At 49.8% G+C, this 26,968-nt stretch overlaps 1 protein-coding gene across 1 annotated transcript; it reads left to right on the top strand.

Annotated features, from left to right (window-relative positions):
* On the top strand, nt 1-25,394 carry WDR86 (WD repeat domain 86). The gene is made up of 7 exons (XM_044425316.1): nt 1-22; nt 3,683-3,995; nt 6,704-6,845; nt 8,456-8,888; nt 16,669-16,804; nt 20,215-20,318; nt 25,147-25,394. The coding sequence occupies exons 2-7, from the start codon at nt 3,791-3,793 to the stop codon at nt 25,363-25,365; spliced, it is 1,239 nt and encodes a 412-aa protein (XP_044281251.1). The 5' UTR covers nt 1-22; nt 3,683-3,790; the 3' UTR covers nt 25,366-25,394.
* The last annotated feature ends 1,574 nt before the right edge of the window (nt 25,395-26,968 follow it).

The raw sequence follows: 26,968 nt of genomic DNA, 5'->3' as shown, positions 1-26,968 counted from the left end.
GGGATGGGGGGGCTGCAGTGAAGTAAGCAACTGCGTGTGGCTTGCGCTCATGTTAACATCGGAGGGATTGCTGTGGAGGCGACGTGGGAATTGCGTGCTTGCTGGCTGGCGGGGCGCGGGGGGGCATGGAGGTTTACAGGCATGGAGGTTTTTGTTGCAACTGTGTTGTAAACCGCACAGCGAGCTTCGGCTCTTGGACGGTACAGGAATAGTAATCAACTAATAATGCTTATACCTATTTGGCGATGCAAGAGAAAAGTGCAGGCGAGCAACCGTGGGTGCCTCTCTGGGGATAAGGCAGCACCCGCACGTGCCACCCTGGCCGGGGAGCAGGAGCGGAGGAGCGCGGTTGTCGAGGGGGAAATTCTGCGGGACGAAGGCTGGGGCGGGCACGTCGTGGGGATGGCGCGCGTCTGGCAATGCTGCCTCGTGGAGGTCGACCCGTGGAGAACGCGGGAGATGGGCCGGGATCCCCTGCTTGGCCCCATCCCAGGGCGCGGGGATCGGACGCCAGAGGGTCGTGGGTAAAGGGAGTGGGGTCCCCGCTCCCTCCTTAGGGGGTTTCCGCGTGGAAGCAAAGCAGACGCGCGTTGGGGGAGGGGAGGCTCGCGGAGCCGTCGAGCAGAGCACGGGGCGGCTTCGCTGCGCGGGGGGCGTCCGCGTGGCCGGGCGGCAGGCGAGGACTGCGCTCGGCTCTGCGCGCGGGTGGCGGCGGGCGAGGCTTCGGCTGTGGGGAAGGAAGCGTGAGGCACCCGCTGGGTGCGTGTGGGCGCGCTGGAGAAAGCAGGAATGTGGGGGGCGAGCAGACAAAGCGGGGGCCGCGGCTGTGCGCGGGGCGCTCCATTGTGCGCGCTGGAAGGAAGCGGGAGAGACGTGGGGGGCGGAGGGGGAGGCGGCGGCGCGAGGGGGGCGCGGGGAGGGGGCTGCTCCTCTGGGGCGGGCGGGAAGCGGCGGGGGCTTCCCACACGCCCCGGGGGGGGGGCGGGGCGGGGCGGAGGCCTGTCTGCTGGAGGGAAGGGGCAGCGGAGGCGAGGCGGGCGAGGCATGGCTCGCCAGACGTGGGGGGTGGGCGGGCCGGCGAGCGGCGGCGCGAGGGAAGCGGTGCAGACACGGGGGCAGGGCGGGCCCGGCGCTGCCTTCCCGGTTGGAGGCCCCCCCGGCCTTCCCCGCCCCTGCTCGCCCCCTCACGCCTCCGGGAGAGGACTCGGAAGCGCGGGGCGCGCCGGCTCCCTCCGCGCGCCTCCCCGTTGCGCTTTGTGGCGCCGTCCCGCACTGCCCTGCTCGCCTCGGCTGCAGAGGTGCTCTGCACACCTGGGGTCCGACTGGAACCCGTCTTTCCCCCAGATGTGCTGGCCGGGGACAGCGTCGCAGTCCGGCACACGGGCGGGCGCCGGGTTGGCGGGAAGCGGTTGCAGCCCACTTGCCTAGGTCGCGAGCGCCATGGGGTAGCCCCACGGATGAAGCTCTGTTGTTAAACCTGCTGGGGGGGGGCGGGCGGGTGAGTATTTCCTGGCTTGCAACGTGATAACAACACGTTGCACTGGCGTTCCAGGATTTTTGCCGATTCTTGCCATGATTTCGCTCATTTCTATGCCACCCAGTAGCTGGTGCTCCATGGGCAGTCCGCAGCAACAAGGGAAACCATAAAATGCAACGTGAAATACACCGGAAGAGTTTCGATCTTTGGCGAGAAATAGAAGGAAAGTCAAAGTGAGCAGAAATACAAGCACTTAATGTAGGGTGAGGGTGCTTATCCTGGCCTCCACCCGCACCACAGCCCTGGAGATCCGCACTGTGCCACATACCTTGTGCTGGATGCATGCAACCCTCTGAGTTGAGACCTTTACGTGCATGAAGAGGTGGCAACATAGGACAGTCCTGTGCATATTTACTAATGGGGAATTGTAGGGCTTTTTTCCTGCCTGAACTTGCATGGGATTTCACCTTCAAGGATTTAAAATAAATACTTTTATTTTTTAAAAAGTGTGACGTAGATTTAGATTTGGGGTCATTTCTTTGCCTGTCTTGGGAAAACAACTGTCCTTCTGCTGGTCAGTCTGTATGACTGTTGCTGCTTCACTTGCCTCACAGGAGGATAAAATCAGATACCCACTGTGGTGGAAATGGACACACACACACACACACACGGAGCATGAAAGGGAAAGAATTATGGCAGTGCACGTGAAAATGCTGTTCAAATATGAATATTTTCCCAGTTTCTGTTTCAATGCCGACTACAGGATCCAGTGATGAGAAGAATTAGAGACAGGCTATAGTTTAGATTTTTGGGGTGTATAAATTTGGAACAGCTTTAACGTATTACTATAAATTATCTTGTGGGTTGCTTCATTAACAAAAAAGCATGCTATAACTGAGTTATAAGCGTGCAATCCTATGCAGGCTGTGCTGGCTGGGGCATGCTGGGAGTTGGAGGCCTTTTTCCTGTCTAAACTTGCATAGGATTGTGCCTTAAGTAAATGAGAACAATATAAAACCTCTCACTCCATTTCCGTCTCTGCAACATATTCCACTCGTCTTGGGATTCCTTCCTCGCTGTACATGGAGCTTTGCATTGGCAGTAACAGAGCCCACTCCTATCCATTTCTACTTCTGGGTCATTTCCTGCAGATCCCTTTGGATCTCTTTATCTCCTGTGATTCTTCCTGGAGCTGATGTGGCTTCCAGTGGCCATTCTTGTCCCTCATTTGAGTGTGTTGCTGGCCTGAGAGAGACCACACAGATATTAACATGTAGTTCATAGCACGTACATTGACTCAGGCTGCGTTTCCTCATGACAGAGTAAGCTGTTCACTCCTGTGGTAAGGAAAGAAAGACATACCATATGTGGGAAGGGGAAAACAGACCACGGTTGCTTTCACACAACAGTAAGCAACCCTGTATGGTATACAGGGTTGTTTTCCACCTTGATCTACCTGACAGACAACCAAGTAGTCCCTACTTTAGCATGGTTTCCATTCTCCCTGCTCAGTCCTCCCACCATCAGTCACTGTGCCTGAAAGTCAATCCCAAAGTGTATCACTGCCTGCCTCTTTCTCATTGGTCCACCCATAGAGGAGGATGGCTAGAGTGGCTGCTGCAGTGGCTGTGCTTTCCAGGTGGCTCTGTGGTAGTAGCATACCAGCACAGTGGAAACCACGATTCTGGGTCTAGGCAATATGACAAGCCGCAGTGGTAGAGAGAAACCACAGAACAAACTGGTTTGTTATCACACAGATAGTAGATACCATCTGCATATGGAGAAATATAGGAATATTTGGTTTGCCTTTGTTGAAACTTATGCAGAACTACTTATCCTGATAGTGCAGTATTTCCTTATATGCAGGTGATACACAGGCATATAATTTCCATATAAATTTATTGCAACTGTTATACCTAGCCTTTCCGCAAAGTAAATGTTCTTCATTTTTGGTTTTGTTACAACCATAGAAAATTCCCAATAGCACATTTTTAAAAAGTATTTTTCTGAACCATCCAGAGAGTTTTGGTTGAATGGCAATATAGAAATGCAAGAAATGACTACAATGTGTAATTAGTTGCATTCATCAGAAGGCACAGGAACTGGCAAACTCAATGACAGAGCTTTGGCCTGGTGCAATACAGCAGCGCGCTGGTGTATTCTGGGAATCACATGGCATTGCTTCGCTCTTCTTCTTTTGCAAAGGTCAGCTGACCTCGGCTGTTTGTCTGCACTACAGATGATGGCTGAAATTAGCACGATGCAGCCTGCCTTCTCCAGGCCTCCTCTCAGGCCCAGCGTGGCCCGGGGTTTATGAGCCGTCTCGTCCAAGCTCTGCCTCGTGGACACTGCAGAATGGGGAGCAGCGGCTCAGCACTGAAAGTTTGCGCGGAACACCAGGGAGGCATTAACTGGCTCAGCCTCAGTCCCGACGGGCAGTGGCTTCTGACAGGCAGCGAGGATGGCACTGCTCGGCTCTGGAGCACTGCCGACAGCCAGTGCCGGGCCCACTTTCAAGGTACGTAGCCAGCCTTTCGCCAGGACTGGTGTCAAGGGAAGACACGGGGGGACCTGGCAAGAATTCAGCCAGAAGTCAGTCTGCCCCAGGCAATGGTGGCCGTGGGAAGGTGGCGTAGGAGATGCTGTGGCCGACTTGTTCACAGGCTTCTGCCTCTCAGGCAATGAAGGGGTTATAATAACGTGAAGAAAGACGAGAAGCAAGAGCAGCTGGTGTCAATAGCCGTGAGAAGGTGCACACAAGGACCCAGGGGGCCTGTTGTGGTCTCTTGCCTGAGGGACCTCAAAAATCTGGACATGGCCTTCTCCTCCAGTGCTAATGCTGCGATACAGCCCCTTCCGAGTCCCGGTTAAATTTTATTGATCTCTGTATGGTGGTGGAAGCTGCATCATAGAATATAGCCTGTTGCACCCCTTTGTCAGAATCCTAAGACTAATGCTCGGATCAGTGGAAGTTTCTGCCCTTCTTAAATTCCTGCAAGTTGCCTTCTAATAGTTGAGGCTCAGAAATTGAGGCATTGCAGGTACAGAAGGGAAAAGGATAATGATAAACTTGAAAGTTTTTGAAAGCAGGCATGGTGCAAAAGCTAAGCGTGCATTTTAACAGAATATAAGATCTACCAGTGGGGAGGCAGGGCTGGTCCATCAGGAAAAGTTGGAGTGAAAAGGTGTCGAAAACAGGTGTGTGAATGTGGTCATGGAAAATAATACATGGATCCTGGATGAAGAACATTCCAGTAGGAGGGAGAAGCAAGGGCAAAGAGGTTCGGGAGGGTACCAGGTTCCAGACAGGTGTGGCCTTCATACAAGGTCTACTTAGCAATGCTATGAAGAGCAGGATCATAGACCTGGATCAGATTTCTCTTAGGCTCGGGATGGGCAACTTAGGCTCTCTAAATTTCGTGTCCACCTTTGGCAAGGTCAGCAGAAGAGCGAACAGGAAGAGTTTGGAGGTAGGACTGCACTGAAAGGTTAGTTCAATGTGCCTGAACTACACAGAGAGAACAGAGCAGCCTTGGAGATGGGTCTCCGAAAAGAAAGACGTACAAGTGTTTTGGAGGCATGAGACCATGGAGGTGATGCTGCTGCCCTGCACAGATTCTTGTCCTGTGACTTTACACAGTGGGTCAGTTCTGTGATGTCATCGTTTGCATGTTTCCCACCTTCCATAGGTTAATCTGGACATTAGAATGCACATACATGAGTAGCCCGTCATGAGTAACACAAGCATTTCTCTTTGTAAAATTCCAGGGAATATTAATGTGGGGTTTCAGACAGTGGCCATCCAAGTTCCTATGGGGTGCCTGTAAGCTGAAAATAATGACGGCAGCCATTCACAGTGGTGGGAATTTTCCTCCTCCTGCAAATAGGAAGTATGCCAGAGAGGGGCTACTCTGATTAGAACCACCATAGGAGCAACAGCTTACAGCCCCCTCCCTTCACGTGGCAGTCCCAATCCAACTATTTGCTAAAGAAAAATCAATTACATATGGGCAGACTAAATGCCAAAGAACGTGTCTTGTTTGGCTCTTAGAAGGAGCTAAGAAGTTGACTGATCTTAGAAGGCCAGGAGAACGTGGGGGAGAGAAATGCAGCCAGATGCTTGCTGCGACCATCAGTTTGCCCTGGGACATTGTGACTTGCTCCAGATTGAAAATGTGCAAATGCAAATTGAGCTATGTGGAAATGCTGCCAGAGGTAGCAGCGTCTTTCCCTGCACGGCTGCATGGTTTTCATCTGAAGTATCTTTTTCATTGCCCTCCTGGAGTCTCTTCGTACCTCAGTCCATCAGATAAACTGTTCTACTGAACAACAGAAGTTTATGCAGCTGAGTAAATACAACCCCACTGAGCTGGCACAGCCACTTAACTGCTGACTCTCAGGTTGTTTTCATCTTTAGAATAATAAATGTTGCTTTAAATACAATCCCCATACAGTTTAACCTCAAAATCATTTAAGAATGAAGAGGCCTTCATCTTTGCACAGAAGGAAATGCCCATTAAACAAGGAGCTTGTGGGCTTGAAAAGAAAAATCATAATGGAAGCAACGAAAGCGTTCCTTTCCTTGATTCTGAAAAAGCTTGAATTTCTGAAGTGTTAGTCATCTTTCACATAGCATGTGTTCTTCCCACCCACCTGTTAAATATAGAGAATAAGTATAGGAGAATTTAATCCATACCTCTTTTTAGCAGCTAAAGAGCGTTTAGCTTCTACTGATCTCTGTAAGGCTTATTCTCAAAAATACATAGGTTATGCTTATGTGTCAATTCTGAGATACAGGTTTGTGGTGAGTTTATGTTAGACAGTAGGAAAAATGTTCTCAGAGCAGCGATTTTATGACTCCTTCCTTTAAGAAGAAGCTAAATAAATGTATAAATGTAGACAAGCTTTAAGCAGAATTAGTAATGCCTTCCCCTTTCTGGTACACTGCCGTTCTTTGAGTTAAATTGGATGTTTAGGGAACGGAAGAGAATTTCAAACACCCACCATTAACTACAGTTTCTAGGGATGCATGGATGGAAACTGTGACAGACAGGCTGTTGGAGAATTGATATACCCTTTTGGTGTATCTCTGAGAACCCTTTGAGTTCTGTGACAGTCATGAGGCTTTAAACCCCCTTTTTTGGATAGGTCACCAAACGAAGAATTCTGATTTGTAATGTTCAGCAACTCGTACTGACCATTTTCAGTTCTGTGTATTCTTCCTAGGGCACGAAAGCTACATTACCTTTTGCCACTTAGAAAATGAAGTAGCGTTCACATGCAGTGCAGATCACACCATCAGAAAATGGGATGTGATGACAGGTCAGTGCCTCACTGTTTATAGAGGTCACACATCCATTGTGAATAGGTAAGTACTCCGGAACCTCTGCTCAGAGCTGCCGAGCTTCTCTCCCTCTATCCATCCCATCAGCAGCTGACTTCCTGACCCTCCTTCACCATTTATTGTTGTTTTAAAACTGTTCGTATGCCCTGCGTTGTATTGCACAAGCAGATTGTCTGAATTTCTGCTACACGTGCTTCTTGGCTGCCTGGTTAGCTTATTCTAGCAACATGCTGACACAGCTCCAGTCTGGGGACAAGAGACCGGCAGAAAAGCAAAGAGGAACTGAACCAAATCCACTGCTGGAAATTCCAGCTCAATTGGTAACAGATGCACCTGATAAAGAGATCAAAAGGAGTTGTGTTAAGCATAGTCTTAGTAGTAAAAAAAGAGAAAAGAAAAGATACAGACATGGGTTTGTTTAAAGAGTTGGAGTCTTGCCTTTCTGCTGATTACCCCCAGAGAAGCTTAAAGCTGGAAGCTGTTTTCATTACACTGAATGTGCGCTTTATTCATAAGCTGTAGGAGATCCTTTCTGGGGGCTGTTGCCAAATGTATTTCAAAGAAACAAATTATCTAGATAAATTAGTGACATTTGCTGGATACAGATGATCACTGCTGTGTGATGACCACCTATCAGCTCACCCCGGGCTTCTGTAAAAATTTTGAGGGGTTTGGTCACCTGCAAGCAGTGGAACATTAGTGGAACTGGAACCGCATGATTCAGCTTGCTTTGCTCTGTGGTGAAGGGCTTGGGCTAAGCAACCGCCTGCAGCCACGGGTATTGGGGATGGTGTCCTTCCCCCACTCCTGGAAATATGGCAAATGCTCTACTGAAAAAGGACAAATTCCAGGAACTAGTACGAATTTCCTGTGGAACCCTGTATTTTGTCAGGCATACTATAAATCAGTTAAAAAGTCTGAGAAGAAAACTACAGTGGTGATTAAGACTGCAATTCCCTACATGCTTACCTGAGAGTAAGCCTCATTTAATTCAGACTTCTGAGTGTCCTGCATGGTAATGCACTGAAAGGGTCTAAAAAGCAAATCCTGTAAGATAGGCTTAAGGAGCTGAAAAACACTCTGAAAAGAGATCACTGTGTGTCTGGGCACCCATTGGCAATATTATTATTTTATACCACTATTATAAAACATTAACTAATGTTATAATACTAAAATATTCTAAACTGTTTCAAAAAATTGAAGCATCTGATTATAATTATCATCACCCTATGCAGAGAGGCTGTGTCTTTGGACTCACAGGTAGCTGAGTCAGGTGAAACATCACAAAGAGAAGCTAATGGTAAAAGCAATTTGGCAGTGGAAAAGCAGTCTCAGGGGGCTGCAGGTGGGCTCAGCAGTCCTGCTTGCGTGATCAGTTTATCTGGCGACATGCTGACGCAGGCGCAGCCTATGTGCCTCCCCTTGTTAAGTTCTTCTGGACCAGCGGAGACTCTAATTGGGACTTCAGAGGGGCTGTGGAGGGGGCTGAACCCTGAGCCCCGATGGGGCAGCGCCATGGAGAGTTCCTTAAAGTTCAGCCGCCACCCGGAATGGCTGCACAGCCGGCTCAGTGGAGATGCTCAGAACCCCCTTCCTTAGGGCACCATGTGGACATGTGGCTGTTTTCCCAACAGGATCCTGGTGTCCAAGGATTATCTCTTCAGTGGCTCTTATGACAGGACCGCGCGTTGCTGGAGCGTGGATAAGGAGAAGCCCCTGCAGGAGTTCCGGGGCCATCGCAACTGCGTTGTGACGTTGGCGCTCTACTCCTCGCGGGATGTCCTTGAAGATTCGGAAGAGGAAGAATCGGAGGAGGAGAGGCTCAGCAGGGACTTCCTGGTGACCGGGAGCACAGACTGCACGGTCAAGGTCTGGTGGGTGTCCAGTGGGCGCTGCCACCAGACCCTCTTGGGGCACACGGGGGCCGTCTTATGCCTTATCCTTGATGCTCCGAACAGGGAGCTCTTTTCCGGCAGCACGGATTACACCATCCGGACATGGAACATTGTGACGGGCGAGCAACTGAGGGTGTTCCGGGAGCATCAAGGATCTGTCATTTGCCTGGAGGTAAGACGTCGATCGTGTTTCTGTGGGAGGTGCCTTGCTGCTTAAAGCGCTTGAGCAACTGCCCGGACCAGCTTTGCTGGGAAGAGAAAAGCAGGAGGAGAAAACAACGTAGATAAGAAACCGCTGTATGAAGGGGAGTCAGAGATGAGCTGGTGGGTGGTCACAGCTGAGAAGGCATGTGGAAATGTCTGTGTTTTTGGGAGAAGACTGCCAGTATGAACGCCATGCCGCTGTATTATATCCATCATAAGACAGAAGAGTTGAGAGTTACCACTTCTGCAGTTTGCATTCAGCAGATTCCAGGACAGGTAATAAGTTGTGGTCAAAGTCAGGGACAGGGATAAGACAACAGGTTGAAAGTGCATTGCTGTTGAATGGCAGGTTCTTGTTCAAATGCAGGTTCTCGTGTTGTTAGAGCCCAGCCAAGATAACAAGCCATGGTGAGCAACCCACGTTCTATAACCCAAGAATACACCATGGGTTCCCTTCAAAGGCTGTTTGTGGTTAAGAAACCTAGTCCCCGCTAGTTCAGACAGCATGATTTGTTGTTGTTAGTTGCGAAGTTGCGTCCGACCCATCACAACCCCATGGACAACATGACCTGTCCGTCTTGGGTGGCCCTGCTCGACATAGCTCATAGTTTCATTGAGCTACACAAGCCCCTTCGCCACGACAAGGCAGTGATCCATGAAGGAGGACAGCATGATAACCCACAACAATTCACACTTTAGCAGCAATCTGCACTAACTCACATTCTTGTGTTGACTGAACCCAGCCGATATGAGGCAGGGCCTGGAAGAAGCAAAGCTCGCTTAGTCGTCTGGTGGGCAGAATGAAGGACTGCAAACATTGATTTCTTGATGTCATTTCACTGCATTCCATTATTGTTGTCATTAATGCATTGTTTGATAGATTCAAAGCCCAAATACCTCCTCTGGTAGAAAGAAGGAGCAGGTGCTCTCTGGTGAGGAATCTGAAAGATAAAATAAATCCTAGCCTATTTTTCTGCGGAGAATGTATTGCAGCCTCCCGCTCAGGAAAAGAAGGGATGGTGAGCAGTCTTGGCCAGACTGAGGGAACTTTCTCTTAGCTGAGGACTTTCCTGCCTTTTCTAGGGATTTGGGGGAGGTGTTTCTTCTTCTGGCCCTTTGATGCCGCTGAAACATCTTCACAGGTTTGCCAAAAGGAGCACCTGCCAAAGACTTGAAATGTATGCTCCATATCCATGTTAGTCTGATCACATCTGCTTGCAGAAAAAGTGCATCGCTTCTAAGCTGGTAGCTGCCAGCCTGGCTAGAAACCTTGCACAGCTTTCCCAGACTACACAGAGGACTGAATTCCACCGTGCTAATGCTCCAGATGTTCCCTAGCCAGAGGAAGAAACAGTGGGAGAACATGGGCAGCTTGCAAGTGGAAGACAAAGTTGTGTGTACCTGCTGTGAAGGAGCAGGACAGCTGCACAACAGAGGCTTTGTCTGGGCAGCAAAAGACATACAGCCTGACTTAAATCCACAGTTTTGAAACCAGAATGGCAGGATAATGTCACTGTCCATTAGGGCAGGGGTGAGGGTGAAGTCGCTAGACTACAGCTCCCATCTTTCCCGCTCATTGGCCATGCTGGTTGGGGCTGATAGGGCATGGAGTCCAATTTCTGGAGGGAGGCTGTGAGCACCAGCTAGGGAAGCCACATAAGCCAGAGGTAAGGAAAGGAATGCGGGAAAGCTTCCCTTATCTCTCAACTCACTTCAGCTGCTCGCAGGAGCTGGAAAAGCCCTTTCGTGTATCTTCAGTCTCTTCAGTTTCAGGAGAGATTGAAGATAAGGAGAGTTGTTTCCAGCCTGTCTGTGTTTTTCCCTGAGGAAGCCATGGGCCTGTTCACAGATATCCCTGGCGAAAACCGCATGGCGCCCTTTCCCACAGGGTTTCCTGTAAGGCTCTCGCTGCTCCTATGGGGTCACTGTGCCCAAGCTCACTGGCCTGTTTTTGAGGAGCTGTTTTCCCCGTTGCTGTGAAAAATCCCCTCTACTGTTTTCCTTCCTGAACTTTATCACACATATTCATTCTCATTGCAGGAGCTTTATTCTGTGTTGGGTTTTGCCCAAAGCAGGGAAGGGGCATTGCTCTTTGATGCCCCTTTGCTGGTTGCCACCTTTAAAGGTTCAGGGGAGGGGAATCCAGGAACTGGGATTTTAATGCCTCAGTGGACTGCATGCGACAACTCCCTGCAAAAAGGGAGACGGGCATCTCTAATGACCCCGTTTGCCCTCCAAGCTCTGAATACAGTCCAAGATCTGTCAACTGGCCCCTGCTAGGCTGCATGGACCTGGGTAAGAATTGCTGCTTTGGGCATGGAGCGACTCTAGTCTGGCTGCCCCAAAGCACATTTCTTGCTGTGGAGAGAGATGTCGGCACCACAAAGACGCAGGGGCTTGTTGTGCCAGGTCGAAATTGCAGCTTGATCAGAGAGCCCTTGATTCTGAAATTAGGGCGGTGATCTTACGCACACATACCTGGGAGCCAGTCCCATTGTGCTCGGTAGGACTTAATGCTGAGCTAGACGTGCAAAGCTTATGCTATATAGAAGTGGTGCGAGTGGCAGCGGTTAACCTGTCAGTGCCATAGGTATGAATGAAGGTTTTGCTGACAGATTGCTGGATTGCTGCCCATGGAAGTGTGGAGAGATTTGAGGAAAGTAAAGCTGCTCTCAATGTGTGTACATATGAGGTTATTTGAACAATTGACCAGGAAAAGCACTGGGTTTTGCTGTTGGCTGTGAGTGGAGCATGTACCTGTGAGCCAAAGGATCTCCTGAGCACTTCTGTTCCAGGTACCGCTGGTGCTTATACAAAAGAGCACAGACACAATCTTTAACAGCCACATATAGGCAGAACAGATCTAACGGCCGAGCCAGAATGGTACGGTTTGAAATGTGGGTGCCATCTAGACATTTCCCAGGGCCACATGCCCAGGGAGAGGCTAAGAGGTGCAGGCAGCTGTGTGGATCCATCGCAGGAGACCAGCACTCGCAATTTTATCTCTACTGGCCTTTTGTAAAGCCAGTGGGTCTATTGCCCATCCAGAGCCAAGCCATGCCAAAAAATGTTGCTTTATAAAAAGCAGTATTACTCGGACCCAGTTCTCACTGCAAGGTAAGCCGTGGTAGTATGTTAAATATCTGTGGAACCTGTTCCCTGTTTTAGGGTTGTGACAGCTTCCTAGCCACATGAATAACCCATCCTGAGCCAGTTGGTATATGGCAGTGATGGTGAACCTTTTAGAGACCGAGTGCCCAAACTGCAACCCAAAACCCACTTATCACGAAGTGCCAGCACTGCAATAAAACCTGAAAACTGGTTTTAGTTTAGAAAAAACAGCTCACAGCCAGTCCAATTAAGCAAATGTCTGTCTGTCTGTCTATCTGTCTATCTGTCTGTCTATCTCTCTCTCTCCTTGGCAGCACACTGACCAGCCATGAGAAAGCTCAGACGAGTCATGCCTAATGAGTCGTGGCCCGTGAGATCATCGCCGACACTCCTTTCCGAGCATGCGCATGGCCCCTATGTACGCTGTTATGCGATGCTTGGCTGCTGGGCGATGCTGGGTTCACTTAGCTCATGTTCCGACAGAGAGGGCTCTGCGTGGCCGCTGTGGCACACGCGCCGTAGGTTTGCCACCACTGGTATAGGACAAGCTGCGACAGCCTCCTGCCATGTTTACATATGAAAAATGCTGGCTGGTCGGTATGCTTCCCAGATCTCCATACCGATGGGGCTGTCATGATGTGCAAACGGGCCCATTTCTTTTCTTTCACAGCTGATGGAAGGGCTGCAGCTAAGCTGAGAGGAAACGGGGGAGCCGGAGTGGGGTGCTGATCAGAGGGTGCGCATGCTGTAGCTGTGCCAACCTGGGCTGCGCTCCCCCACTGCCTTTCAGCTGCTCCAGCTCCCCTGCAGAACTCCATTATTCGCTTTAATTTGGGGAGGGGTCCATGCCCCGTGGGCTGCACTGGCCCTCTAGATGGCGTCCTAGGTCCGAGCCGTGGTATTTCTGTGTAAAAGGATCTCAGAGGCAGGTTTAGTTGGGTTCCCTCTTGGGGTTGCGAATAACCAGCTAAACGCAGTGGCTGAGTTCACACAACATGACCACCACCCTGGCAATGGTGGGTTGGTTGTTTTGCAGTGAGCCAGGCACCTTGTGGGGACGTCCCTCCTCCTCTTCCTCCTCCAGGCAGGGGGCATCACAAGCGGGAACACGTCTCCCCTCTCCTAAGCCACCATTGCAAGCGAGTTACAGCTTGTGTCCTGAAGCCCAGCCGGCTAAACACCTAGGCCAGGCTAGATCCCTCCCCCTTGCCCGCTCCAGTGCCCAGCAGGAGGGATGGGAGACACACACCTCCTTCCCTGTAGGAGGAAGTGAAGGGTCCTGATCCGCTTGGCCACACAGCCTCAAGCATGGCGCAGGCCACTGAGCGGATTGCCGGGTTCTGCCACCCTGGGCTGGGGAAGGCAGGCTTGCCTGGGGAAGCCGCCCTTAGCGGCAGCAACTCGAGCCCGAGGCAGGGCGGTGGAACGGATCCCCTCCTGCCTCTTGCACGAAAGGCCTCCTCTCAGGCAGGAGGTGGGGAGGCCCGATCAGCTTGGCGGCCCTGCCTCAAGCACAGGCTGGTGCCTCTGAGCAGAGAGCCAGTTCCTCGCTCCTGCTCTGGGGCTGGAGGCAGCGAGGGGCCTGATCCATTCTGTGCTGCGGCTCCGAAGCTGGGGCAGAGTACCGGAGAGCGGCTCCCTCGTGGGGGCTTGGTGAGGAGGAGGGGGTTCCAGCCATCCTCACCGATGGCTGGGGAAGTCTGCTCCGCCCTGCCCCACAGTTCTGACAGCAGAGACGGCTCCGCGCCCCGAGTTTGAGTTTCACGGACCACAGCTGGCTTCGGGATGGCAGTATGGGCATATGCCAGGAGAATGCCCGTCCCTTCCAGGAGCAGTTCTGCTTTGGTTGCTAACGGAGAAAATAGGTGATCGCCACCAGGCATACATGCCCCAAGAGGTCCGAGTGAGTTCGGTTGTGCTCGCTGCTTTCCAAGACCGGCTGTGCTTTTCTCGAACAGCCGCTCTGCTGGGAAATCAGCCAGAGGGAACAAAGCCTTTCCAAAGGCAGCCAAGAAACACGCAGCCACAGAGTCCGTGTGGCTCCTTCAGCCACAGGCAGATTATAATTGGGAATTGTGTCTCCCCAGTCATTTTTTTGAACTGGCCATTGCTCGGATGGGGCTGTGTTCGGAAAAGCTCTGGCCGAACGGCTCCCCCCGCTCTTCCCGGCCCCCGACCTTCCTAATCACGGAAAATTAATCTCTGTTCTTGTTGAGGAAAGGCAGCCAGCCTGTCTCTCTAATGAAAGAAATTAAAAGCACGTTTTGCAGTGATCGACTACTTAATTTTATCTTGACATTAATGCGGGGAAGGTCTTGCATAGGCCTTCCTGTCACATTCTTGGTCTGTGCCTCACGATACAGGATACCTTAACTTTTTCCATTCCATTAGCCAAATGAATGTTGTGGGAAACATTTTTTATTAAAATAATGGATCATTTCTGGAGGCAAGCATTCCTTCCGGGGGATTTGGGCTGGGGGGCAACAGATTGAGGCTGTGTGACTGAGCAAGTTAAACGGCTCTGCGGGGCGGAGGGCGGGGGGTGTTGGTCCATGTAGGCTTTTGGTGGGGGAAAATAGCTTAAAAACAGCAAGTGGTGGCGGTGGAGGGGTGATAATGCAAGACCTTGGCAAAGGGATGTCCAGCTTCTTGGGGTCTGTAACTGGACTTACACTTTTATATTTCAGCAAATCCCCTTTTCTGCTTACCTCCTGGCTTGCTGAATTGCCTCCACCTGTCCAGGTTTGCCCAGGTTAGCCATGAGTTAAACTTGCCCAGTCTGGCAAGTCTTCTTTTATATCAGAAATGCCCCCAGAAAAGATTGTCTGTATCTCTAGTCGCACTGGAGATGTAAACTCCAGTTGTCCGGCTTTGTTAGCACCTGCTTTGGGCAGTTGGAGGGTGGACTGGTAGACCTTCTGTGTGGTCCAGGCAATTTCTTAGGTTCCTGCTCGCTTGTTCTCCACATGCATCTGAAATTGACTGCAGTGTCTCATTCATCTACATAAAAATAGGTGGACTGTGTAACCTCTGGAGTTGCATGTTCTAATTAATTATCAACAACAAGCATTAAGAAGACTTAGGAAGCTTGGAAGGGATCCACATACATCAGAAATATAACTGAGATAATCTTTAGCAAAGGCCCCTTGTCCCATCCCAAAAGTTCAAGGCACATGAAGCTGAAGCCAAGAAGGTGCAGTTGTCCAGTCTATGCTTTGACGGGCGACCGTGTGGGAAGCTTGGATTCCGTAAGAAGGAGCACCAATGTAGTGAACAAATATCTGGCTGAGGAGCCTGCAAGCCATGGGTTGTCCGTTCTGATATCATAGCTGAGGTGAGAGGTGGAGAGTTCCATTTCTCAGGTCATGCGCAATAGCCAAACAATTCTATGGTAGCTGGGCTATACCAGCTCTATTCTGCTCTAACATCTGGATCAATAAACACAACCTCTGGACCAACAGATCTGCTGGTTCAAAGGAGTAGAGAGCTTCGGTTGCTTTAAAGGTAGGGGTGGGGACCAGCTTTGAACCTGGGGGGCAAAAGTAAAGGGAGAAGAAGTGGCACATGTAGCTTAAAGTTCTTAGCCAGTAATTAAACCTTAGAAGAAGCATTTTGGCCATTTAGAATGGGGAAGAATCCCCCAAAGCCGGGCAAGGACTAAGTGATGGATGACTGGGGAAATGGGGAAGGCAATGGCCTTCTGGGGAATGTGGGAACTGTGGGGGAAGTGAGGTTGGTCCTTTGGCCTGCGTTTTCCTGCTCTGAGGGACCTTCTCCCACCTGCAGTGGGCAGAGTGAGCATTGTTTTTAATGTTCCACTTACGTATTTCCAGGATGTATAGAGCATTCCATATTCCAGTATGGTGATGGCTGAGTGATGAACCATAAAAATAAAGCCAGTGAAAGAATAAAACAATAAGAAAATTACTACAACCGGGAGCTTAGGGAGGCATTGCAAAAAATAAGTCTTTGCAGGAGTTGCCAAAAACAGCGCCATGTTGGCACCTGCCTGACCTGCAGTTTCAGGGAGTGCCAAGGAAATGGAGCTGCTACCTGGAAGACTTGGTGCTGGGAAATGTCCAGCCAGGTCTCGGGTCTCTATGGATAGGCCACCTGGTGGCCTCAGTGACTGGGCAGGTTGGTAAGGCGGAAGGCACTCGGGTCTCCTTGTCCCAGGTTGCTTCGGATTATATGCACCTTTAACCTGGCATGGTAGTGAATAAAGCAGCCAGTGCAGGAGTTTTCTGCTGAAACGGGGCAGCTCCTGATAACAGCCAAGCTCCTGGGCTGCAGCTTCCCACCCCATTCAGGGCAACCTCACACAAGCTACATTGCAGCAGTCCAGTCTCGATGTCACCGGCACCTATCTGATTGTGCCGGAAGCTCTCCGTGCCCAGCATATGCCACCGCTGGTGAACCCACTGAAGCTGATCAAAGGCCATGGTCTTTTTGATCTCAGAGCCTTCCGCTGCATGTCGAACCTAAAGCCAAACGACTGCATTACAGGTGTAACGGCAGCGTGGCTTTCGGCTTTTCAGCAGCTGTTTGCCTCGTTGTGTTTTTTTCCCATGGACCTGAACATCACGGTGGCTTCCAAGGACTGTCCTTCACCGAAGTGCCCTCTCTTCTCTTTTCAGCTTGTGAATCGATGGCTTTATTCAGGGAGTGCAGACCGGACAGTGAAATGCTGGTTGGCTGATACAGGAGAGCGAATCCGGACATACAAGCCTCACAAGCACAGCGTCAGCACTTTGAAATATCACGCGGGCATCTGTAAGTTCCAGCAGATGCTCCAGTATTTTTTCCATCCGGCTTCCTCTCAGGTTAGGACCCGGGATCGCCTGCTTCAGATCCCCACTTGGGCACTCTTCCTCACTGGAGATGTCCAAAAAGCGTTTGGACAGTTATCTAAATGGGATGGTGTAACTTCGTGTCCTGCAGTAGCAGAGGACTGGACCCGATGGCCCTCTGACCCCTTCCAACTCTGCTCTTCTACGATTCTATGATCTTATTCACGTGATCTTCTTTCCTGGTGGAAAACATGCTTATATCTAGACAACCCTGTGGAAAAGTGCCACCTCCGTAAAAAAGGCTACATCTCTCTCTGAGAAATACATGCTATTTACAAATATGTTTTTTCTTTAATTTACTCCCTATGCTCTTAAGTGGAATTGGCTATCTCAAACTGTACCGGAGTGGGGTCTCATGTACTTCACCTTTATGTTTGCTTGTGTAGAACTTGGGAAAGTGAAGATTGCTGGGGCGCTCAGGCAGTTTCCTTGCACTCTCCTCATCCTCCTTTCCCTACTGTATTTCTTCAGTTATTGGCGTATTAATTAGCAGTGCTGGTGAGAAGGAAGTGCTTTTATTTCCAGACAGAGGAAACTCTTTTCATGCAGACATCAGATGCTGAACAGGGAACAAAGATGGAAGGAGTAGACATAATGAACTTGCAGTGGCGGTCATGGTGCTTTGAAGGAAACCGACTCTGCACATCATATATTTCATTATTATTTCCAAATAATAGAAATGGGACATATGACAGTATTTTGCCCTAAAGGACTTCCATCCATTTCCAGTCAAGGGTGTTTCCAGATAAGGCTTTCATCTTGTCCCACACATGGGATTGTATGGTGTGACCAGAGGCCGATGTGTTCCCTTCGTTACCCTGTGGTGTTTTGTTCACTGCGTCTTCCATCTTTTTTTTTCATACCAGAAGACAGTCCGTCAGGGAAAAAAACGCAGAACAGGCGCACGGTCCTGTTTCGATCGGAAGAGCAAGAAGCTCTTCAAGTGCGGCATCAAAATGAATTATTCATGAGGATGGTGTCATTTCATAGATGGCTCCATTCCTCTTGGTCTTAACTGCCCTGGAATGAGTATTATATATTACACTTAAAGTAGCTCATGACATCAGAATTAACCTTCGAGTAGGCAGGTATTTACATTTAACCAGTAGGTCATCTGGCAGACTGATGGCCTCATCTTGGATCTGCCCACTTGCCCAGGGCTTTTTCCACAAAACCTTCTTGCATCCATTTCCCCTACGGAACTAATATCTTGGTTTATGCAGCAGGCAATCCAATAACTGAAAGACCTGGAGAAACAATCACACCGTATGTAAACCAGCAATACTATAATAGTGTGACAGTTACTGCGTAGGTCAAACTGGCTGTGTTCTTGAGCAGGAATGTCTTTCCCCCTTTATAAAACAGCCCTACAAAGCAGAGGTAGGAAAAGCCCATGAGAGAAACTTCAGAGAGAACTCCTGCTGACCTTAAGAAGTTTCCAAACAGAGTTGGCTTCCCTCGAAAAATCCATCCAGTCTGGTGTCCCCAATGTCACTCGTACAGCCCAGTGGGCTGCCTGGGTGTTGCTGTTCTTGTCGTGTGCCATCAAGTCACCTTTGAGAACCCTTTGAATGGAAGTCCTCCAAAAAGTTCCATCCATGACGGCCCCGTTCAGCTCCTGCAAGTTCCAGGCTGCAGCTTCCCTAACGTAGTCAATCCATCTCATATTTGGTCTTCTTTTTCTTTGTCTGTCTTCAGCTTTCCCTGGCATGATCGTCTCCTCCAGGGAGTCTTGCCTAAATTATTTCCCCTGGAACAAGCGTGCACTGAGGGTGCTTTTTAAATGCATATATAAAAATGCATCGAAGCACAACTGAGGATTTTGAAGTATTGGTAAAAATGTGAAGCTTCTCTTTGGTTGTCTGCTTGGTGAATTAGTGAGATACAAAACCCAACAACAACCAAAAAACAGTCTCAAATTTTGAGTGGTTATATTACAGCTCTGGATAAATGACTTCGGAAAGATGATGAAGAGTGATTCAGCTCCCACATCCAACTTAGAAGATGGAAATAAATTAATGGTTTATTGGTAACAGTATTCGAAACAATTCGGTAGTTGCAGAGCTAATGTGCATGGCACCATTTGAGTTATTTGAAAGTGTTCTTGTGTAAGGAACAGTCACAGCTGTTCAGATCTTAAAGGCAACAGCAGCTGTTTGTCAGATACTTCTGTAGTAAGTTTAGGTAGTGCAGCAGCCTCTTTTCATAGTACATAAAGCCTCAAGTCAGTTGAACAAAGAAGGAGAACCAAAACGTTCTGAATGGCTCTTTTTGGAAAACGTTAAGTTAAAAAGTGACTTGCTTTGTTATTCAGACAATTAAACTTGTGCTCAGAAGAGGAACTATCAGCCTGCTTGCTAAGCTGTGGTTCATTGTGTGCGTTACTTCCAGTGGCATATTTCTCTGCTGGGCCCAACTTACAGGAAAGTGAATTGCACAGGTCTGGATGATCCTGTTTTCTTCTTGCTTAGGTTGCAAACCTGTCCTCACTTATCTGGGAGTAAATTCTGTTGAACTCACTCGGGCTTATTTTTGAGAAGACATGGATATGGATGCACTGTCAGTTTACAATCAATGTCATAATTCTGGGGTTTATTTTGCAAGCGCAGTGCACATACTTTTGGTATCTGGCAAGCACTGAAGAGTGGAGTGGTGCAGCGGATAGAGCAGGACCGGGCGACGTGTGACCTGCCAGATCTTTTGGCCTACAACTTCCATCCAGCCTAGCCAGCTAAGCCATTGGTGAGGGATCATGGGAGTGGTAGGTGAAAACATCTGGAGTGCCGCAAGGTATCCATGCTCATCATAGCTCCTGGTTTAGGTTCTCCTCCTAATGAAGGTATCATATTTTACGTTTTCTAGGCATTTTGCATGATTGCTGTGATGATAAAAAAGAAACAGAATATATTAGAACTTGTCTGATATTTTTTTAAAAATTGAGACAGCTGTTCCTTTTGACCCTGATGTTGGATTACCAGTTCAAACAACTGACAATTCTTCCTAAAGGACTATCATTCCAAATTCCATAACCTTCTCCCCCCACCCCCCCACCCCCAAGCACCAGCATTCTTCCTCCCTAAAAGACAAAACTGAATCCTTGCTGATCTTCCCAGTCATACCTTTTAAAGTTCCTAATCTTGATGTTCCAGTAGGTTGAGAAAGGAACCAAAATACATATATGTGTTCGCTGCTGTTTTTCTTGTCATTTTGCATCTTAGCTGACTGGAAAATCTTTTTTTTTTTGGTTCAAAAGAGCAGGAAATAAATATTTGCACAAATGAATGCAAGAAGATATTAAAATGACCCGCCACTATTATCTCATTTTTGTTGCAGTGTTTACAGGAAGTGGAGATGCCTGTGCCCGAGCCTTTAACACAAAATCCGGCATCCTTCAAAGAGTGTTTCGAGGACACAAGCTGGTTATTAACTGCATCCAGGTGAGCTGCCGTCTTTTCTGAACTTCGTCATCTGCAGATGGAAAGCATTTTGTACAGCTTTGTGCAGCAGGATGGTTGGAAGCTATTTATATTACAAGCACCTTACTAAGGGTTCTGGCTGCTAACTGTTGAAGGCAGATTACTGTGCAGAGTGGGAATAGGAGATGAAAAACATCACTGAATGAAGACAATTTGCTTAGATGGCCAACAGCAACACAGGCACATGGCAATCCCGGAGTTCATTTTAGGACTCGGGGACTTGCATTATCCTGCTGCTTCGGAATACGCTCGGGCCACAGGTCCTTCATGCGTTCAGGCACAGGAAAAAGTTCCTTTAAGTCTTCCCTTTCCCAGTTGGGCTAAACTGCCCATTTCGGTTCCTCCTACCTTCACATGTGCAAAATCTTAAGTTCTTTCTCTGCCCAGTATAAGCAACTTTGAGAACCATGGTGAATTCTTTTCAAAACTGGAAATTTCAAGCTGAAACAAAATTCTTTGCCCATCTGCACCAGCTAAATTCAATAGGTACAACTATTCCCAGTAAAGAGATGACCATGTTGTACCTGCCTGTCATCCAGGTGTTAAAAATGAAGCTCTTGTCAGAATAAAAGAAGTGACAATGCTAAAGATTGAGTTCATCGGAATTCAGATACAAACTTTTGAGAGGAAAGCACGCAAGGCCTGGGTGGATGCATCTGTCCGTTTCAGTTTTCTCCTACATTTGGGATTTTTTTACAAAAAAATCTTGAGTCCTTTTTGTTGTGATGAACTTTGCTAATATTGGTAATTTCTTATCAAAACTAAATTGAAATGAAAATCTCCTCCTTCCCTAACATAAATGTAAATTTTGTTGCTTAGTCTTTGCTTTATTTTGCACCTCAACTACAGACTGTGAACTCATCAGCTCTTTTGCCCTCTGGCTTTTCTACATGAGACTGTTGATTTCTTGTATGTTTGTGCGTTCACTGCAGAATTGAGATCAGAGCATGTTTACTTTCTTGTTTTTCTGCTATATATCCTCTAGGTGGCACTGTGATATAGTGGAAAGTGCAAATAGACAAGAAGAAATCACATTTTCTTTTACTTTTAAAATAAATGTCATATTTTTCCTGCTCTTTACAAAAAAATCATCATGTAGGTTAGACGCAGCAAGCTGGAGGGTCACCATACCTTCTAAAGAACCCATAATGTGTGAGTCAGGAGTGGCAAGTGCCCCATAAATGCTTCCTGTAGAAATGCCCACAAAGGCACTGGCAGATTTAGCCTATTATGTGTTTGCATTTGAGGTGGGACACAGCAGGTTTTAAGCACGTTGGATCCAGAGTTGCTCATGCGTAGAGCAGACATATCAAAATAAATGGGGTTTGAGTTAGTTACGACTGACTTTTCCTTTTGATTTGATTGGATCTACTATAAACATGACACTTCCGCATCCAGCCCAGCATAAATACAAGCAGAACTCTATCGGCAGTTGTCGCTAGCGTCTAAGCAAGACTGACTTGGGATGCGATGCTTTGCACCTTTGCCTAGGAGGCACCTTTGCTGGAACAGACCCATTCAGGGATGTGCTCTCAGAACTGCTTCCTCACTTCCCGAGAAGCACTTTGTGCCTAGGCTGCGCCTGCACAGATCCTGCCCACCAACGACCTTGTGGGCGTCTCACCAGCCAGCCGTGTAGGAGCTCTGTGAATCGTGGCCAGGGAGTGATTCTGCAATGAACTTCCACTTGGAAGCGTGCATCGTAACATCTGCTATATTCTGGGAAGAGAAATGCTCTTCCTTGTTACAGGGAAAGGGGAACGTGCAGGGGCCGTGTTGTGGGAGGAGAAGGGTGAAAGGAAGCCAAGACACCCACAGTGCTCCTCGTCATATTGAAGGGTCCTTCCTCTCCTCCAGTCTGCAGAGAGCAGCTGCTTCCAGGCCACCAAGCCATGCGATTCTGGGCTTTGGTTCCTCTACAGGACTTGACTCGGTACCTGGAATAGTCGGAGGGCTTAATTTGAGCCAGGCTTGAGCTCTGGCCGTTGCTTCTGTGTTGGAAGTGAGGCTGAGCAGATGCATGCATGTTGGACTGTACCACTTCAGACTGCAGGAGGGAAAACATCATACTGGCATCCTGTCCAAGCTAAAACAAAAACCCCACTTCCGTCTCATCAGACACATGCTGCATCACCCCAGGGAGAACGGTCCGAGCCCAGTCCCTCTCTGCTGTGGAGGTTTGCGGGTCGGTTAGCGCTGAAATGGCTGAGCTGCTCTTCCTGCTAAATTCTGCAGTGACGTGGTTCCTTCCAGCACTCGGAGTCCTTGACCCCGGAGGGTCGCTAGCACTGCCAGTGAAACTCCTTACAGCTCCTTGGTCTTCTGAATGGCTGAAGTGCCTTTGCAGGGGTTTAGTCTCTGGCAGCAGAACTTTGAAGCTAACGTGCGATGGCATTTAGGCTTCTTCCCTTGCCTTTGCCACACCCTCCACTGGAATCCTCCCTCCTGAGCTGCTCTGGAGCAGAATTTGGCCTTCGGGCGGAGAGGTCGGGCACCCTTGGCCTACCTACGGCAGCGGAACGTAGAGGATTAGCATTCCTGCAGACTAATCATTCTGTTTATGAGGACAGGCGGACTAAAAGCAACACTTTGGCACAGCTGAGCCGCATGCGGAGGGCGGGGTGGCGGGAGAGCTCCTGGTGGCGAGGAGGAGTAGGGAGGTGGATGTGGGAACGGCGCAAGAGAGGAAGGCACGGGGTGACGGACGGAGCTGCGCTGGTGAACAGAGAGAGACCATCAGCTGCCCGCTCGTCTCCGGGAGCCGCACAGGAACTTGGCCAAAGTTGGAGGAAGCAACAAGGAGAGCCGATGGGAAGAGTTTAGAAAGGAGGGGTAGCTTTCTGTCCTTCTGGAAAAGGAAGGAAATAGGAAAACTGCACAGTCCTAGGTGTGATGAAGGTGGAGGCAACCAGTGGGCTTCTCAGGAGCTCCTTCTCTAAGTGCTCCTCTGAGGGAGGATCAGAGGATGGCAGCAAAAACGGGGCCTTCTCAGTGGCAGCCCCCTGTAATGGAACACGCTCCCCAACAAGGTCCCCTGGCCACCCACGGTCCTCAATTCCCAGGCATTTGGCCGCATGGGGATTAAAAGAGGCAGGACAGGGTTCGAATTGCGGGCAGCTAGCAAGCTTACGTCATCATGGAAGGAGAAAAGGGGGGCACGAGACATGCCGAGGGGGTGGGGGTGGGGAATCACACAGAGCACTCCTTTGGGCTGCCTTCTTCTCATCCAAGAGGACAAGTGGGAAGGGAGAATCCACAGAACTCTAATAACCTTGATTGCAGCAAGTCCTGAAAGCATGTGGAAATCCATGCCTCTGCATAGCCAACTCACGAAAGCAAAGGCCTCCACTCCAGGAGGGCAGTGAAAATCCCAGATTGCATGTGCCCTGTAACAAGTCATGGCTGAATCGATCAGGAGACAGTATAGATGCCTGTGTGCATTTTACAATCATCGAGGCGTCCACTGAGGAATGAAGGGCATGTGGATTCCGCTTGGGAGGCCAACAGGGGGCACTTGCAAAAAGACACAGCCCCCCCTCCACACATCCCCAGGCACCCCCATTTACCTGCCCCCAGAGGATGAACACCCACACAAGCACACGCACAAATCACTCGGAGTACGTGTTCCCCTCAGCTCGGCACTGGTCAGGCCTCATTCAGAGTCCTGTGCCCAGTGCTGGGCACCAGTTTAAGAACAATGTGGATGAGCTGGGAAGGGTTCAGAGGAGGGAACAGGGATGATCCGGGGACTGGAACAAAGTGGTTGAAAGAACTGGGCATGTTCAGCCTTGAGAAGAGAAGATTGGGGGAGGTGGGAGAGCGCTCCACAAGTATTTGCGCAGCCGTCGCCAAGAGGAAGGCCAGGATCTCTTCTTACTCATCCCAGAGTGCAGGGCATGCAATCACAGGCTCACGTAGCGGGAAGCCAGGTTCCAGCTAGACATCAGGAAAAATCCCCTGGCTCTTAGAGCAATTTGACGGGGGAACCAAGCCCTAGGGGCCTGAGTTGTGGACTCCCAGACTTAGAGGCATGCAAGACGCCTCTGGACCATCCTCTGAGAGGGATGGTTTAACTTGGGGGTTGCCCCCTCTGCCCCGGCAACTCTGCTGTTCCATGTGATTCTATGTGTGGGAGTTCATACATGTGAATTGGAAGCTGCCATACTTCTCAGCAAAGAAATGTTTTATTTGTAAAGGCATGGTGGATGGGAGAGGGTGCGACACCTGAACCGCCCTCAGACTGGGATGCCGCTGTGCTGTATTTGACTGCAGTCCCTGAAAGAGATGGAGACAGGGGGGGTTTCTCTAAGCTTCCTCTTGCGGAATAGAAAGAGGTTTCTTTGGTTCAAGAGAGTCCCAGCTTTAGACTGACAGGATGCAGCAATGTACCCCAAAGCCGAGTTTAATTATTACAGTTTGGTCTCTCCGGGAAGCTAAGGCGAGATGTTGGGGGTGAAGTCTGGTGGGCTGTGGGTGTGTCGGGGTGCTGCGCACACACGGCTCTGCTTTGATGCCAGGCATCTCCTGCGCTTTCCCAAGCTGGGATGAGGCTTCCTTTTCCATGTCCAAAATAGCTGAATATCAGAGAGAGAGAGTGCCTCCCCATCCCTTTAATCAGCCCACTCACACATCTGGCACTGGATGCAGGAGGGAGGGAGAAAAGCCTTCCCTACAGAGGTTGAGCAACCAGAAGAAAAGGGGGCGACCGCCTCCGCTTCTCTGCAAGGGCGCGATTGTTGTGCTGCCAAACTGCTCACGACAGCCTTTACGTATTGCCCTGTTGTTCCAGGTTCACAATGAAGTGCTGTACACCGCTTCCCATGACGGCACGCTGAGGGTCTGGGACATACGGCAGATCTGCAAGCGGAACAAGCGTCGCTTGAAGGACAGGACTACGCAGAGCCGGCACTCCCAGAAGGGAAGCTTGTCTCGCCTCTTCAACAACAAAGTGGGCTGCATGGTGCCCCAGGAGAACGGCGGCGAGCAGGAGGAGGTGGAGCTGATGTGACTGCGGGGCTGGGCGAGGGGACGGGACGCTCGCTGGCATCCACGCGGGACAAGCCCGAGCCGCACCACTGCAGAGGCAGCAAGCAGCTCCGTAGGCGTGAGCAGGTCTCCCCGTCCAGCTGCATCGCATTGCTGGTCACCTGCAGGGTTGGTGGGCTGCACTCGTCGTGAGTCGCATAGGCCGTGCCAGCGAATACCGAGCAATGAGCTTCTCTGCGGCCCTCTGGGAGCGAACTCTGGTAAAAACTCTTCACCCTCTTGAATGGAAGACCTCCCAGTTCTCGTGGGAGCCAGTGGAAACCTCCCCGCGTTGCAGCGCTTGGTGTTGTCGCCCGCAGGGCTGCCTCAGAACATCCTTGGCACAGCCCGCTCCAGGAAGCGACCAGCCCCGTGACGGCTGCACGGCTGCGAGGTTCTGTGCAAGCTCGCACTGGGCCTGCGGAACCAGCACCTCTGGGAACGGCCGAGGGAGACAAGGGACAATTGAATGGCCAGGGCTGAGGTGGAAACGGGCAGAGCTTCCCTTGAGAGAGGCTGGGGAGCATGATAAGTGGCTCAAATGACTTATCGGGAGACAGAGTCACACCACAAAACATTGCTTCATGCCCACATTGGAAGTGTAGTTAGGGGAACGCACAGGAAAAAGGCCGTCGCTATTGATCTTGATGTCTTGCTTACTGGTGAACTTATTTCCTCGCCAGGACTGAGCTTCATGAAACCATTTCTGTGAGTTTTGCACAGCTGTGCAGAGCCCTGATTGGCTGAAGGGTGGCTGTGCGGGGCACTGATTCGATAATAGCCCATAGTCCCTCCTCCCTCCTCTCAGAGCAGTTTTAGAGTTTTGCAAGTGGGCCCAGTTAATGCAATTGCACGGTGGGAAAGAGGCTTAAGCCCTGATGCTTTCTGACCAAGCTGTGTGTGCCAGCCAGGATTACACAATTTCTACTTGCCAGTGGGACCTGTTGTGATGTTTAAGCCCAGCATGGGTGCGCAGTTGGGGTGCTTCACCAACCAGAGCCTACAGCCTGGTTTAGCGTGGTTGGGCATTCTGTTAACCACCTGAATCATCCACCCTCTCCAGGTTCAAACATCAAACAAGCCACGGCAGTCAAGGTACTCATTTAAGTCCAGCCGGCAAACAACCCACACCCTGCAATTGTGTGAGCCTGGTGATTAAATGAGCAGATGTGTAGAGATATACATGTGGCACTTTGGCGGGGGGAAGGCATAAAAGCAGGGTCCATATGCAGAACATATTATTACTCCCAGGAGGGATCAGAGCTTTCTAGCCAGCAGCACATTTTGCAGCAACCTTTGTTGGAAAACCACAGAAGGCAGGCCTTTCTGCAAGCAAATATCTTGGCATCACAGAGTCTGTCAGCAGGAAATGTCCAGGGAAAGCTGCATTTCAGGACAGCAACTCTCAATTCAATTTTCCTTAGCTTGGTGCTAATCTCTTTTCCCTGTGGATTGGCTTGAATACAGGAAGTTGTATGTAGCACTCCGTCTTCTCATGATGTGCCTGAAGGATGACAACCTCGGCTTTGTATAGTCTGGTGGGTTTGCTGTAAGATAAAGTGACTTTTCTGGGACTCTGGATGCCA

Source organism: Varanus komodoensis, unplaced genomic scaffold (genome assembly GCF_004798865.1).
Source record: "Varanus komodoensis strain SLA01 unplaced genomic scaffold, ASM479886v1 scaffold15, whole genome shotgun sequence".
Classification (NCBI taxonomy): Eukaryota; Metazoa; Chordata; class Lepidosauria; order Squamata; family Varanidae; genus Varanus; species Varanus komodoensis.
This window is presented reverse-complemented; position numbering and strand designations above follow the sequence as displayed.